Source organism: Phyllopteryx taeniolatus, chromosome 16 (genome assembly GCF_024500385.1).
Source record: "Phyllopteryx taeniolatus isolate TA_2022b chromosome 16, UOR_Ptae_1.2, whole genome shotgun sequence".
NCBI classification, from domain to species: domain Eukaryota; kingdom Metazoa; phylum Chordata; class Actinopteri; order Syngnathiformes; family Syngnathidae; genus Phyllopteryx; species Phyllopteryx taeniolatus.
The window spans coordinates 9,691,448-9,708,119 of record NC_084517.1 but is presented as its reverse complement, the minus strand read 5'-3'; the positions used below and the strand labels follow the sequence as shown (position 1 = coordinate 9,708,119).

The following is a 16,672-nucleotide window of genomic DNA, read 5'->3' as shown; positions in this document are numbered from 1 at the left end:
GTTTTGTGGTGTTTTTTAAAACATTTTTTTTTATATATACACTAAATGTCCTTGTATTAGTTTTGATTAAAGATTAATCTCACCACAGTCCCAAAAAATGTCCCACATATCTGTGTACTGTTTACACACTAACTTTTTGGTAACTCAGTATTACCGCTTTCCCCTCAGTGCCGAACAGTAGTCTGCCAGTGGGTTTAATGTATATTCAGCCCCCTCCTCTCTTGACTTGTGTTTACTTATTTACGCTAACCTGAGCCAGCTGCCACCAGGACAAGTGTTGCACTTCGCTTTCTAAAGCCATGATATTTAATACAAGGGGGCTTTGCAGGCAATCGGCTCTCTGGTCGACCACTGAGCCTTACCCTTGCTAATGTAGGGCCGTGGCGCTCTTCATGGATGCTTCTGTTTCACTCATTGTCTCCTCAGCCAATAGGAAGGATGTGCAGCACGGGAATATAGAGACCTTGAGGATGAGCCATGTGCCTGCTGGGGGTCAATGGCCTGTCCTACCCAAGCAACAACAAGCTTCCCTTGCCAGGTAATTATCATAATTTTCTTGAAAATGCTATTATTGTTTTTTCTCTTTTATCTGGCTTGTTTTTCATTGGCCTTGTACTTGGTGATAATGCAACTTTGAGAGCACTGTTGGCTGGATTGTGTTTCACTTTTACTCTTGTGTGGTTAGTTATCACCTGACAGCGATATTTGTTTTTTTTTTAGTTTGAAGCCCAGCTCAATGCATAGCTCACCACTATTCTGCATTAAAGCATGATGATTGGTTGGGTTATTGAGGAAAACAAAATCCAAAACTTGATGAAGGGATGTCTTTATAGACAGACCTCTTAATTAATCATTTGAGAGTTGGACTAGACCACAATTGTCAAACTTTCGGGCCTTATACAAGGTCTATCAGAAAAGGTTCTATGACTGGTGTCACAAAGGAAATATTTCAGTCCCAAACTAAGAATTTTTCCCTCCAATATGGGCCACACATCTACAAAGAATTCCTGCGGCGTTTGAGAGTTGTGGCATAACAACTGGTGGCTGCGTTACCATGACAAAGTGCCTGCTCACAATGCCCTGAGCACCATACAGTTCCTGATCGAGAAGAATACTGTTGTGCTAAAGCAAGGAAAATGAGTTTGATACTGCTGGAATAAATATATTCACAATTAAGGGCAATTCTATGTTTCACATGTTTTGAGGAAAAGTTTTTAGGAAGGCCCTAAATCATGGTTGGCTTCTTTACATGTCAGTATTGTGTGGGACTTTTTGTATTTAATTTCACCTAAATGTTCCAAAATGTTTATTTATTTACTACAAATAATGTATCTTTGTTCATCTATCTATGCCAGTGAAGCATAATGACAGGCAGAAGAATTAAATGCTCTTCCACTAGATGGCAGATGATACGGTTGACCAATGTATACACTTGCCATTCCTACAACAGAGTAATAGCTTAGCATTCAACAAGCCCAAATTTCACAGAGTAAGAAAATTTGTGAGTAAATTCAGACGAGATTATTTCAGTATTACTTCTTTGTGACATTTTTTTCTGGTGGTGTGCCGTGTGGTTTTTCAAATGTAAAATAAAGTTAATGTAAAAAGTAAACACACCCCTTTTCAAATGCCAGGGTGTTATGTTAAAAAATAGAGACAAAGATAAATCATTTCAAAACTTTTCCCGCCATTAATGTGACCTATAACCCGTACAATGTTGTTGAAAAAATAATCAGTGCGATCATAAAACCTTCAGAGCAGAGAAAGAATGCCAGAAAAAGCCTACTAGACAAGCTAAACTTTATTTTTGGGTCAGTCAGAGGCACTTTAAATGGTGGCAGGCATGGGCTGACTCCCATTTAGGATGAGTGTGAATGTGTGTAATTCTGAACACATCCACATCCCCAGTTAAAGGTGTGCACACTTGCACTACCACATTACCGCAGTTGTTTATCTTTGCTTCTCTCAAATATATATATATTTTTCCCTAATTGAATAGTACAGGTTATTGTTCACATTAATGGTGAAAAAAAAGTTACAATGATTTAGCATAGTCTTCTTTTATATATATATATATATATATATATATATATATACACACACAAAAAAACGGCAGTTCAACAGGGGTGTGTAGACTTTATGTCTACTGTATGTGCCCAGTGCATATCACCATCATATGCAGCACAAAGCTACTGTATGATTTTGTGACTCCTCTTGTGCTCTTGTTTCTTAGTATTCAGCACAGGATGTGATGACTATGATAATTCACATTCCAACATCGTCATGCCTCTTTCTGATGATGAGCCCGTGTGCACCAAGTTCGAACCCAACATCTTCGACCCCTCCCGCTGCCACGACTGCCTGCGTCAGAGGCACCGCCATCATGGCGCTGGGGACAACACCGAGGCGGCGCCACAGCAGAAATCCAACACAGACTCTGTCACCAGGCCCAAACGTGGGACGGGACCATGCAATGGAATGCTAACGCCAATCCCCTCACAGGCAGAGGAAAGGGACACCAGCAGTAAGGTGAGAAGGGCAGACAGGAAGGTAGAACACTAAGCTCGAGATGGCAAGAAGAGTGGTGAAGAAGAACCGCATGCAGAATTTGTGATGAGCGATGGGTTTACTTGAACCTTAATATGAATGGGAAGAGGAGAGCATTAAAGTTAACAGTAAACGTCAAAACATAAGCTTAAAGGTCAACTTGGAGTATTGAGGCAGGTTGCTCTAAAAATCCGACGTTTTATTTTTGAAATGGAAAAACTGACTTGACTTTTGGTCCTGAACACATTTGATCAAGTGACTAAATGATGGAGGTCAACAAAGGATCACAAGCTTTAGCAATAAGGAGCAAGGTGGTAGAAAACTTAAAAATAAATAAAGTTGGATCATTCTCTGGCCTCTGGAATTTTATGTAATATTAGCCACAGGGCAAAAAACATGGGGTGTCTATATGTTCACTTGCCACTTCATTAGGTGCACCTGCACTAATGAGATCCAAAACAAACTTCATACACACTATACTTTCTCTTAATCAGATAGTTCAGTATCAGTAGTTAATTCATGCTGTAAGGAGTTTATATATTTTGGTAACCTGACCTCTGTTCTTTAGTTAAGTGGGAGGGGTAAAGAAAAGAAACAGCTCCCAGTATGATGCAGTGCAGTTCTGCAACACTTCAAATTAAAACAAACAAACAAAAAACATTTAACCTTGATTTATAATGTATTGGACAGTGTCATTCGATAAGTGTCTTTGTAAATAAAATTTTATATACAAGTAGCTCTTGAATTGCATCTTTTTACGGTATATTGTGCAGCTATCCCTAATGTTGAGGGTGCTGAATGTATGCAGCTATTCTCCAAGATCTCTTTCTGTACAATTGGTACAGTTACTTGGACTATGTGAGGATCATTTGTGACATTCTACAAGTGATAATTAAATACAGTTTCTTTCTCGGACAGGACACAATTATAAACCAGGAGTTTGTGGTAAGAAAATTGTAAATAATTAATGATAAGGGCCTTGAGCTTGGTCAAATTACGGAGGTGTAACATTAATCGAACAGCAGACTGCACATGAGTGTCAGAGGTGAGAGTGTTGAAAGGGAGGAGAGCAAGTCAGACACATTTCATATTATGCATATGAATCTAAATATCAAAATATGCTGTATATTAAGTGACTTTAAACTTTTAACTACTTATTTGGAGACAAAGTGGTGGTTCCTCCTCCTCTGTGAGCCATCCCTATGGTACAGCCATGGCTTGGAGGTTGTGATTGATCCATGTTGATCATCCTATCAGGAGGATTCGGACCATTTTTCCGTGGTGAGCAGCTACTGTGATGTCACTCGAGGCTGTCCAGGTCAGGAGGAGAGCTCTTTGTGTATTCTGAGTCCAGACTGCAAGCTTTACATCTGGGACGGCGACGACAACAACAGCACTGACAGGTTGGGCTACTAACTGGATTGCCAATTAATAACAATAATAACTTTTACCATGTCACTTCTGATTTTTTTTTTTATAATAATGGTAGAAGGTCAAGTTGTAATTTTAATGTTATGATCATCTGTAATAGTAATGATAAGGTCAACGAATAATTTACACAGTACTTGGCAGAGGAAAAGTAAAAAACCTATCACAACCTTTTAGTTGAAATTAAATTTATTTCCACCATTTTCCGGCAACTTTAGTTATTTCAAATATAACCATCTACCAACATGTGACAAATAAAAATAATGTAACAAGGTTTGCAAAAAGAATTTTCAAAGTTAGACATTAATAGGAATTAACTACATAATTGGAAAGTTAATATACAACAGGCAACTTCTTGCAGCATTTTATAACTCTATAGTTATTTTGTGTGTGTTACCTTCTTGTATTCTACTAAGAAGACTGAAAAGAATTGTATATGGCCAGTAACGCATGGTAATAAGAATGTAATGTTTGGCTTTTACATCCCATGAGTGACAGACAGCTTACTGTTGAGTTTGCTTTACAAGGTTCTGTATCACAGCTCTAGGATATTGATATTGAGCAAGACACTATTTTGAAATGTTAAGTCCTGTGTTTTTTTGTCTTATCAATTATTATACTTTTCGTTGCTTTTTTTTTTGGCTTAATTTGGCTTTGTTTTCACTTTACTGATTTTCATCTCTTCTTCCAAGCAGCTGTCTTGACCAGAGTGACTACCAAGAGCTCAGTGGCTCCGGCAGTGCAGAGGACGACTACCCACCACTGAGAATGGCTCGACTTGACCCGCCACCTCACCGACCGACCCCTCGGGCCTGGATGGACGAAGCTCTCAGCAGAGACTGCTTCAACGGGCGCTTAGGTCAGTGATACGAGGTCAGGGCCAGTAAGACCTGCTGGCTTACAAACACACTGACCTACATTTAGCTCCTAAATTCTAATTTGCTCCATGAAAATTGTATACATTTATTCCCAACAGACTATTCTCTTCATTTTGTAGCATTTCTCTTGGTGTATTGCATCCACTTCATGTGAATGTTAGATTTTTTTTGAGGTCCAATCAGATTTGAGCCTCTACGTATGTCCTGCCATGTAAATCCAATCTTCCCAAGGCCTTTATAATCAGGAGTGCTGGCTGTAACCTTTATTAGCAATGAGAATGTTTCTCTATCCAATCAGATGTCAAATTTGTCCTCACAGGGCCAGAGCGCTGGCCTAAGATGACATCAGCATTTTGCCATCCTCTGATTGTGTTTTCAGAGTAAACCTTGTTACAGGCAAGTTCAGCGAGCATAAAAACGTCCATAGCAATCTCCACACATTTATACATTAAATAATCAGCATCTCTGGTGGGTGGAATGTAATTTATTTCAATTTGTTAATGTTTTTGTCAGGTAAGTAGTGCTCCAAATGATGTACTGTACATTTTTGTAGAGTGGTGCTATTAATAGGTGGATAAAGTCTGGTAAGGCCCGACTGAAGGCCCAGGTACCAAATGCACGCCCTGCCACTGACACTGGTACATACAGGTTTGTTGGGTTGATCGCAGCCTCATTGATAGAGTTTTTAATTCGAGAATGTCCAGTTCCAAGTATGATCCTTCCCTGAACCTATAACTTACTTCAGTTTACCATTCTACTGTATATCCAGTTACAGCCAAAGGTGTTCTTTACCTGGCAATACTTGTGATGCAACCACCTGAGGTGTCCTAGAGCAATCATCAGTAACATAATACTGTATATGTAGCTTGGTTTGTGTCAGGAAACCTTGGTGCTTGTATTTTGTCTTAGTTTTACCACTCCTTGATTCTATTTGTGTCAGATTATTTGTCTTCAATTTTCCTCCAGGGTTTAAAGAAGACAGAGAGAAGCGGGAAAGCGGCTACTTCTCTCTGGGGAGGGTAGCAGGTGCCCGTGCTTCCCGTAATAAAAGCCCACAAGCGCCTTTTCGTCATTTGGAGCGAGGACATCCAGTCTTTAGCAGTAAAAACATTGAGCCCAAAGATACCATCCCCTTCAGAAATCCCAATCTTGGTCTGGCCTCTGATAGGCAGGTACCTGAGGTTTTGGATAAAGATCTGGCTGTGGAAATCCCTCCTCCTGACCCCTATGACATTGCTCTTGAGGTTGAAGCACGAGTTGGTGCTCGTTCCCCGAGTCCAACTCCCTTTAAAATAGCTGAGTCGCTGGCTTTTGTGGAGCAAAAAGGTTTCATTAGTTCTTACGGTAGAGGAAATGCTTCTTATAATTCTTCCTACCAACAATCTGGGCGCTTTGATTCCTCACTGCAAGGCTCAATTCTACAATCATGTTCTTCCTCCCTGGCACATGGAAACACTCGACCGAAGGGTATTGACTTTCCTTCCTCCATCAGAGGCAATACCGTTGATGGCAGAGGGCGATCTCAAGGTATCGATCCACAATTAAGAGCTTCTATGCAAGGATCATATGGGCGACGTATAGACTCTGGATCTTTGCCGAGAAATTTTAAATCTCTTGGTGGTTCAGTCAAATCCCAATCTAATACAGTCTCTAATTTTGGGAGTGCCTTACGAAAAACAGAAGTAGGTGAGTCCTACTGTGGTCGAAGTCTTGAAAGCAGGAGCTCATCTCCTGGTAAAGCGTTACACCGCAAAACTGAAAATAGTTCATTAAACAGAATCAATAGTCATACAAACTTTCCATCTTATAGGCCTTCTGAGAGTCGCTATGAAAGTCGTGGGTCTTCACCAACAAGAAGACCTTGTAGACCATCGGGCCAATCTGTCCTTCGTAAATCAGAATCAATTACATCGCTGGACGGTAGAAGTCATCATGGACGGTGCGGGTCCCCAATAAGAGAAGGCTATGACATTGAAAGTCAAGCTCTTCTACGAAATGGACTTAATAGCCAAGATCACGAAAACCCTAGCGGGCCCGCAACCAGAGATGGTTATGGCGCATCGAGTCAGCCGAAAGTTCACAAGACGGAATTCAATGCTGTCAGTAGCAGTCGAGGCCTTGACAGCTATTCTGAAAGAAGATCCTATAAAACTGGTGGTCAGTATCCACTTCGAAAAACAGTCAGCAGTGCTTCTTTTAATGGTTGTGAAAGTCGCAATTCCTCTCCTTCAAGCAGAGGTTATGAAACTCCCACTCAGTCTATACTGCGCAAGTCTGAAGTTAAAAGTCGTGACAGCCATAGCTCTTTCCCATCAAGTCAAAGCTACAGTGCCCCTCACCAAACATCATTTCGTAAAAGTGAACTTAGCAGCTCTATAAAAATGAATAATCACAACAGCCGTAATTCTTCTCCGTCAAGAAATGCTACCAATGAACCTCCAGGCTACTCCATCCATAGAAATGCCACCAATCAGAGAAAAAAGAATTACAGTGACTCAAAATCTGCCCCTGATCGCTCACCACGCGCATGGCGGGGATCGACACATACCCTGCGCAGCTCCTCGCTATCCCGTGCTGCTTCTCCCACCATGCAGAATGTAAAAGTAAACAGAAGAGCTTCCGTCACCTTGCAAACTTCGAGAAGCCCCGATGGTTCTAGATCTAGGGTTGGAAGACAGGTCCTTGAAGATCGCTACACCTGCCCTAATGACAGGAGACCTCATAATGCTCGGAGGAGCCCTTCACCTACACCTCAGATGAAAATGCAACGTCATACCTTATCGCAGAGCTCCATGGATTCCTCAGAGTCTGTGGCATCCGCTGGAAGACACAAGGAGGTATATGCCACGGTGGCTGATCTGCCCAAGGTCAAAATGATCCATCAGAGAGATGGCCGTAGCCACATGGAAAGACCTCAGAATCCCCAGCGCTCTCATAAACAAGAACTCTTCAAACCAGCCAGGTTAGAGTTGTTTTAATGCAATAATACCATTTCAGTGTGAGATGTGCTCTATGTGTTTCTAGTATTCACAACTGTGGTACATTACAAGCACACAGTGGTTACATTAACTTCTTCAGTACATTTCATTGATCACATCTGAAACTTCGCTCTATTGTGCTGTTTCAGCCACTCCCTGAGCAAGCATCCCTCCAGAGAGTGGGAGGACACCGGGGAAACTGACAGAGAACTCTCCTACGGCGGCAGTGGGTATCTATCTCGAGCTCACTCCCCTTCCTCATTGCAGGTAGGCTCAGAGATGATAATAAAAGTTATTTGATTCAACTGTCTCTCTTTATCCATCCATTAATCCATTCATCTAAAGGGGTTGATGCTTTTTTTCCACAATTTTAAAGCGTTCCCAGATGTCTTAATAAATGCTCTCTGACATTTTTCGGCCAAAATGGACAAAGGACAAAGAATTGCAGCACATTTGATATCTGCTAAGCACACTGATTCAAATCAAACCTTTTTGGGGAGCAGCTCTGTCTCATTCATGTCATGAACGGAACAGAGGATAGGACCCAAAAATGCACGACTCCAAAACAAATAGACAGTTTCCAAAAAGAGAGGTTTAATAGACGGGCATAGGTCGGTACACAGGCAGGCAATCCAAGAGAGGCAACGGTATCCAAAAACATGAGGCAAAGAGGCAAGGTCGATAATCGGAACAGGGTCAAGTCTTACTGTGAATCTATGACGTGGAAACAAGGAATGCTGGAACGCGACGACAAGGTACAACGAACTGGCAACGAGAGGGAATGAGACACGAGGTTATATACAGGGGGTAATTAGGGTGAACGAGGCACAGGTGGTGAAGATGCTCACAGGAGCAGGTGTGTGAGAAACAGGGGGGAAGACAAAACCCGGAACACACACACACACACACGACAGTACCCCCACTTAACGGCCGGCCCCAGACGGCCCTGGGGCCCCTGGATGCGCAACGTGGAAGTCCCGAATGAGCGAATCATCCACGATAAACGCAGACGGTACCCATGAACGCTCCTCAGGCCCATAGCCCTCCCAGTCCACCAGATATTGAAACCCCCTGCCCCTCCGACGAGACGACAACAGCCACTTCACAGAGAAGACAGGGCCCCCATCCACAAACCGGGGGGGAGGAGGGGGCCTGGAAGGCGGGACCAGAGGGGACTCCCGGGCTGGCTTGAGAAGGCTGACGTGAAAAGTAGGGTGGACCCGCATAGACCTTGGGAGCCTCAGCTTCACGGTGACAGGGTTGATTATTTTTGTGATGGGGAAGGGCCCAACGAACTTGGGAGCGAGCTTCTTGGACTCCACCCGGAGTGGAATATGTTTGGTCGAGAGCCAAACTCGCTGACCCACTTTGTAGTTCGGGGCCGGTGTCCTCCGACGGTCAGCAGCGGCTTTGTAGGACCGTCCCTGGCGCAGCAGCATCTGGCGGGCTCGCTCCCAGGTCCTCCTGCAGCATCTCACCAAGGTTAATGCCGCTGGAACTGTGGATTCTGGGGCTATGGCAGGAAACAGAGATGGTTGGTAACCATGCACAACGTGAAAAGGCGATAGACCAGTGGATGCAGAGGGGAGGGAATTGTGGGAGAATTCGACCCAAACCAGTTTCTGAGACCAGGATCGCGGCTCCTGTGAAGAGAGACATCGGAGCCCCGTCTCCAGGTCCTGGTTCAGCCACTCGGTTTGGCCGTTGGTTTCAGGATGAAACCCAGATGACAGACTGACGGTAGCACCTATGAGATTGCAAAACTCCTTCTAAAATTGCGAAATGAATTGGGGACCCCTATCAGACACCACATTCTTGGGGAAACCATGGAACTTAAAAACCTGATTAATCATAAGCTCGGCAGTGTCTTTAGCTGAGGGGAGTTTTGGAAGTGCAATGAAGTGCGCCATCTTAGAGAACCTGTCAACAACTGTAAGAATGGTGGTATTGCCTTTAGAGGCCGGTAATCCTGTCACAAAGTCTACGGAAATGTCTGACCAAGGACGTTGTGGTATTGGCAGGGGTCGCAACTCCCCAGAAGGACGTTGATGAGAGGCCTTGTTAGCAGCACATACCTGGCAAGCATTGACGTAATCGATAACATCCCTCCTAACATTAGGCCACCAAAAGCGCTGTTCGACCACTGATAGAGTCTTGGCAATGCCTGGGTGACATACAGTTCGGTTCGTGTGAGCCCAGTGGATGACTCTTCCCCTTAAGGTCGGAACCACATAAAGCCTGTTCTCAGGGCAATCTTCAGGGCTAGGAGTGTCTTTCAGAGCCCCTTCAACCGCAGTTTCAATGTCCCAAACAAAAGCGGAAATGAAACATGATTTAGGCAAAATAGTCTTAGGGTCGGACAAAGAATTCTCTTCGGAGAAAATGCGTGAACAAGCATCTGGCTTACCATTTTTAGAACCCGGTCGGTATGATAAATTAAATTAAATTAAATCTAGTGAAGAACAGAGCCCATCTAGCCTGCCTCGCATTTAATCTTCTGGCAGTTTTAATATATTCAAGGTTCTTGTGATCTGTCCATACTAAAAACGGAGTCTGTGCCCCCTCTAGCCAGTGCCTCCACTCCGTCAAAGCCACTTTGACTGCCAACAGTTCACGGTCACCAATGTCATAATTTTTCTCAGCTGGGGTCAATTTTTTGGAGAGAAACGCACAAGGATGTAACTTATCATCCTTGAGATTTCTGGGAGAGCACTGCTCCTATTCCGGCATCAGACGCATCGACTTCTACCACAAACTGCTGTTTGAGATCTGGCAAAGTAAGGATGGGAGTGGAGGTAAAGCTCGACTTAAGTCTTTGAAAAGCTGCCTGACAAAGCGGGTTCCATACAAAAGGTTTGTGTGGCGAGGTAAGATCATGCAAAGGAGAGGCTATAGAACTGAAATTTCTGATGAATTTTCTGTAGAAGTTAGCGAACCCTAAGAACCTTTGTACATCTTTGCGTGACGTGGGAGTAGGCCAATTAATAACTGCATCGACCTTGCAAGGGTCCATCTTGACTTCACCTTGAGCCAGGACGAAACCCGGAAAAGAAACAGACGCCTTGTGGAACTCACATTTCTCAGCCTTGACATAGAGTTGATTCTGCAGTAACTGCTGCAAAACAGAGCGGACATGAATAATGTGAGTCTCCTCATCCGGGGAGAATATCAAAATGTCATCTAAATAAACAAAAACATAAACATTCAACATGTCACGCAGGACATCGTTGACAAGGTTCTGGAAAACAGCTGGAGCGTTAGTAAGTCCAAAAGGCATTACCAAATATTCATAATGTCCCGTTGGTGTGTTGAATGCTGTTTTCCATTCATCCCCCTCCCTTATCCTGACTAGATGATATACATTTCTTAAGTCCAGTTTTGTGAAAATCTTGGCTCCCTCCAGGAACTCGAAGGCGGTGGAGATGAGAGGAAGAGGGTACCTGTTTTTTACCGTGATCTCGTTGAGACCCCGGTAATCGATACAGGGTCGCAGGGTCTTGTCCTTTTTGTCCACAAAGAAAAATCCTGCTCCTGCAGGGGATGAAGATGGGCGAATGATCCCGGCTGCCAGTGATTCTTCTACGTATTCCTTCATGGCCTTGTGTTCCGGCCCTGAAAGAGAGAACAACCTCCCTCGTGGGGGTGTGGTTCCAGGCAGCAAGTCAACAGCACAGTCATAAGGTCTGTGGGGTGGAAGGGATTTGGCCTTGGACTTGGAAAAAACATCTTTAATATCCTGATAACAGGTGGGCACATGAGATAAATCAGGATCCCCAGATGGGGTCTGTGGATTGTCCTTAGCAACATGACCCTGAACATCACATGGCGGCTTGAAACAGTTCCGGGCGCAATTGCTGCCCCATGACATAACCTGCCCAGAGGACCAGTCAATGTGGGGGTTATGTAATTTCAACCATGGGTTCCCTAAGATAAGGTCATGATTCATGGCGTCAAAAACATGAAAACTAATGCGTTCCGAGTGAGAATCAGGGAATGTCAATGTGAGTGTTTGGGTGCGGTGAGTGATCTTGCCCATAAAACTGCCATCTGCAGCATAGGTGTTGCGGTGGCGTTTTATTCCAAAGGTTCTAAGGTGCATACGTTTAACAAGGATGGAGTTGAGTAAGTTTGCATCGGAACCAGAGTCAATTAATACAGGTGTATGAATTTCTTGATCCGGAGAGCATAGTGTCACTTTAGGAAGAACCCGTGTAGGGTCTTCCTTAATGAAATTCAGACTCACCTCTCCCGTGCCCTGGCTACCGGCACCGGCAACTTTGACGTGACAGTTGCTCACGGAATGACCCAACTGACCGCAGTAGAAGCACCGCCCTTCCCTCAGCCGGCGTTGACGTTCCTCAGGGGAGAGACGGAACCTGCCCAGTTGCATGGGTTCATCCGTGGGGACGCTAGCCAGTGGGTTGAGACCGGAACCAGGGGATCTGCCTTGGTTTGGTTGGTCACAGAGGCTCGTCCTCCAAGTGCGCGTTGACGCAGCCCTCCGCCGATCTCCATCCAGCTCGCGATCCAAAAGCCTCTTGTCAATCTTTACGGCGAGAGCAATGAGAGTGTCCAAGTCGGTCGGCAGGTCTAGCGGGACTAAATGATCCTTGACGGCGGGGGATAGTCCTTGAAAAAAGGCATCGAGTAGCGCCTGATTATTCCAATGACTCTCAGCAGCTAGAATGCGAAACTCAATCGCGTAATCTGACACCCTGCGCTTGCCTTGTTGTAAGGTGACAAGGGAGCGAGCTGCCTCACGATCAGGAGTGGAAAATTTAAAAATTTGCTCCATAGTCTTTACGAAAAAAGCCCATGAATGACACGCGGCGGAATTGCGGCTCCATTCAGCAGTAGCCCACGCCTCCGTACGACCAGTCAGGTGGGAAATGACGAATGCGATTTTTGCCCGCTCGGTGGGGAAGGCAGCTGCCTGTAGTTCAAAGTGGAGCTCGCACTGCGTGATGAACGGCTTAATGTTCCCAGAATTTCCAGAGAACCTCTCCGGTCGAGAGAGCTGTGGGCAGACAGCAGCAGAGGTGGCAGGTGGCTGCATGGTGACTACTTCACATGGAAATACCGTGGCGGTACTGGGTGTGGTGCCAACTGGTTCCTTCTCTTGAAAAAATTTCAAAAGAAGTTCAAACTGCGAGGCCACCTGTCTCATCATAATGTCCTGATGCCTTGACAGTCCCTCTAGATGAAGGTGGAGGGCAGCAATCTGCTCATCCTGCTTCGTGAGGCGTTGACCCTGCGCTTGAAGGGCTTTGCGCACCGGGTCTGAGTCTGCTGGGTCCATGTTATGGCCAGTTCGTTCTGTCATGAACGGAACAGAGGATAGGACCCAAAAATGCACGACTCCAAAACAAATAGACAGTTTCCAAAAAGAGAGGTTTAATAGACGGGCATAGGTCGGTACACAGGCAGGCAATCCAAAACAGGCAACAGTATCCAAAAACATGAGGCAAAAAGGCGAGGTCGATAATCGGAACAGGGTCAGGTCTTACTGTGAATCTATGACGTGGAAACAAGGAATGCTGGAACGCGACGACAAGGTACAACGAACTGGCAACGAGAGGGAATGAGACACGAGGTTATATACAGGGGGTAATTAGGGTGAACGAGGCACAGGTGGTGAAGATGCTCACAGGAGCAGGTGTGTGAGAAACAGGGGGGAAGACAAAACCCGGAACACACACACACACACACGACAATTCATGCAAATGCCGAGTACACTCATGCAGACGCTTTCGTTACCATGAGGACCAGTTTAGAGCTAGGGCATTCGACGACGCGAGCCTACTTAGTGTTGCCAACTTGGTGACTTTGTAGATATATTTAGCTACTTTTCTGACTGCTGCTGACTCTCTTTTGTAAAGCAATGAGCAAAAAATATTCAGCTACTTTTTGTGGTGTATTTGGAGACTTTACGTGACACTATTTTACGCTTCATAATGCACCACACATTTTCAATGGGAGACAGGTCTGGACTGCAGGCAGGCCAGTCTAGTACCCGTACTCTTTTACTATGAACCCACGTTGTTGTAACACGTGCAGAATGTGGTTTGGCATTGTCTGAAATAAGCAGGGGCCTCCATGAAAAAGACGTTGCCTGGATGGCAGCATATGTTTCTCCAAAACCTGCATGTACCTTTCAGCAATAATGGTGCCTTCACAGATGTGTAAGTTACCCATGCCATTGGCACTAACACAGCTCCATACCATCACAGATGCTGGCTTTTGAACTTTGGGTCCATAACAGTCCAAATGGTTCTTTTCCTCTTTGGCCCGGAGGACACGACGTTCACAATTTCTAAAAACAAGGAGCGGGGTTCAATCCCCGGCCCCGCCTGTGTGGAGTTTGCATGGTCTCCCCGTGCCTGCGTGAGTTTTCTCCGGGCACTCCGGTTTCCTCCCACATCCCAAAAACATGCATGGTAGGTTAATTGACAACTCTAAATTGCCCGTAGGTGTGAATGTGAGTGCGAATGGTTGTTTGTTTGTATGTGCCCTGCGATTGTCTGGCAACCAATTCAGGGTGTACCCCGCCTCCTGCCCGATGATAGCTGGGATAGGCTCCAGCACGCCCGCGACCCTAGTGAGGAGAAGCGGCTCAGAAAATGGATGGATAGATGGATGGAATTTGGAATGTGGACTCGTCGGACCACAGAACACTTTTCCACTTTGCATCAGTCCATCTTAGATGAGCTCGGGCCCAGAGAAGCCGGCGGCGTTTCTGGCTGTTGTTGCAAAATGGCTTTTGCTTTGCATAGTAGAGTTTCAAGTTGCACTTACGGATGTAGCGCCAAACTGTATTTACTGACATTGGTTTTCTGAAGTGTTCCTGAGCCCATGTGGTGATATCCTTTACACATTGATGTCGGTTTTTGATGCAGTGCCGCCTGAGGGATCGAAGGCCATGGTCATTCAATGTTGGTTTTCGGCCTTGCCGCTTACATGCAGTGATTTCTCCAGATTCTCTGAACCTTTTGATGATATTATGGACCGTAGGTGATGAAATCCCTATATTTCTTACAATTGTATGTTGAGGAACATTGTCCTTAAACTGTTTGACTGTTTTCTCACGCACTTGTTGACAAAGAGGTGAACCTCGCCCCAACTTTACTGTTCTTTAACTCGCTAACAATGAGCTGAACGGCAGCATTCACAACAGTTGTTTGACCCATGAATGGCCCAGTACATTTCTAAGGACGAGCACACAACCTGCTTATGACACTCTGTGACACTTTAAGCTCAGTGGCCACTTCCCTCAAAGAACATCCTGTTTGAAGCCTCACAATGGCAAGGTATACTGGGTAGGGAAAGCATGATGGAGATGTCGGTTAAAATACCAATTCTAATGGAACAAGGAATTGCATCAGTCGTTTCATGGAGCTAACACCTGTTGTAAATTTTTCTGTTCAGCTCCTTGTTAGAGAACAGCAAGTTGGGCATAAAAAGTACGAAAACATTAGCAAGTTGGACAAAAAAAAAGTTCCAAAACATTGAAAAGTTGGACATGTGTATTCAGAATTTTAGAGGGGGTCAAATTAAGATTACATGTAAAGGTTATAGTATATTTTAGGTTCATCCTAATTTAACCCAAAAGCCCAAAATCCTGAACTTTTTGTAAGTAGTGTATATACATTAAATAAATATCGGTGCTATTCCTAACTCTGAGTTACTCCTTTTTAGAGATCTTTCAGTCCCACAGCAGATGAGGGCAGTTCTTGGAAAGATCTTCATCACAGATCAGCGCCAATGCAGGTACAGTATGTAATAGAGCCAGTAAAAACAACTTTCCCTTTCTTTGATTTTCTCTGTTGATAAATTAAAACACATTTGTATGCAACATAAACTGCTTCTCAACTAGTGTCATGTGCCCATGCTTCAGTACAGGAAAATCTACTCCTATACAGTAATAAACATGATCTTTCTGTTATACAGTTTCCATACCAGATGACAACTTGCCAGGTTTTCACAAATCATGTTTATTATTGTACAACCTTTATGGACGTAGCGTCTCAACCTTCTTTTTGTTGCCGCGCAGATATTTTGTAGACTCTCTACTGTCCTCCCTGTGGGCATTGCTTCAGACTGAGCTCTGTCACTTACTGGCTGGGGCATGTGTTGAAATTCCTTGGCTGCACCAAGTGAAACCAGCAGCAACTAAGATTGGGTGACCCGGATGTAGGTGGTGCTTACCGTAGATATATATACATAAATGACACCTTGAGTGCTGAATTGCATGTTGAAGTTTCCGCCATATTGGATGCGACAAAGTGGAGCAGTTGGTGAAGATGCTTCATTCATGTCCACCAACACTATATACTCAAAACCAGATCTTATGGGATGACGACTGAAAAAAGACTTTTCAGTGTATTCGTCCATTATAGCATAATTTTGCAAGGGGAATTTGGGGATTTTTGTGGCTAATACAATGAAGTCCTGTCTGTGCATAATACAGTGAATTTCCGCTGTGGATCTAGCTTCCAAACAAATAGTATTTCCTTACCTGGTGAAACAAAGGAAATTATTACCTCTTTAACTACATTGGCCCAAAATAACTACTCCGATTACTGTTAGTTGCTAAGCGAACCTTTCTCCTACTATCTATGTTTCCCAAAGATATTTGAAGGACTGAGAAAACTGTCAGAGGGGAAAGAGTTTTCTGCTACTCCCTGCGTGAGCACACGAGGTGATGGAGGCTCAAAACTCGGTGTGGAGTGGCCATCTGCCTCGACTGGTTGGGTTGAAAGAATAATAGAGGGGAGAGAATTGAGAGAGATTTCAGATGGGACAATTAAGGAAGAGTAAAAGTTACATACGTTGCTTTTGGTG

At 44.3% G+C, this 16,672-nt stretch overlaps 1 protein-coding gene across 1 annotated transcript; it reads left to right on the top strand.

Moving 5' to 3' along the window:
* Positions 1 to 49: 49 nt before the first annotated feature.
* On the top strand, positions 50 to 15,932 carry LOC133466335 (uncharacterized). The gene is made up of 8 exons (XM_061749924.1): positions 50 to 538; positions 2,234 to 2,529; positions 3,805 to 3,950; positions 4,671 to 4,834; positions 5,820 to 7,815; positions 7,981 to 8,098; positions 15,527 to 15,598; positions 15,882 to 15,932. The coding sequence occupies exons 1-8, from the start codon at positions 478 to 480 to the stop codon at positions 15,930 to 15,932; spliced, it is 2,904 nt and encodes a 967-aa protein (XP_061605908.1). The 5' UTR covers positions 50 to 477.
* Positions 15,933 to 16,672: the final 740 nt, after the last annotated feature.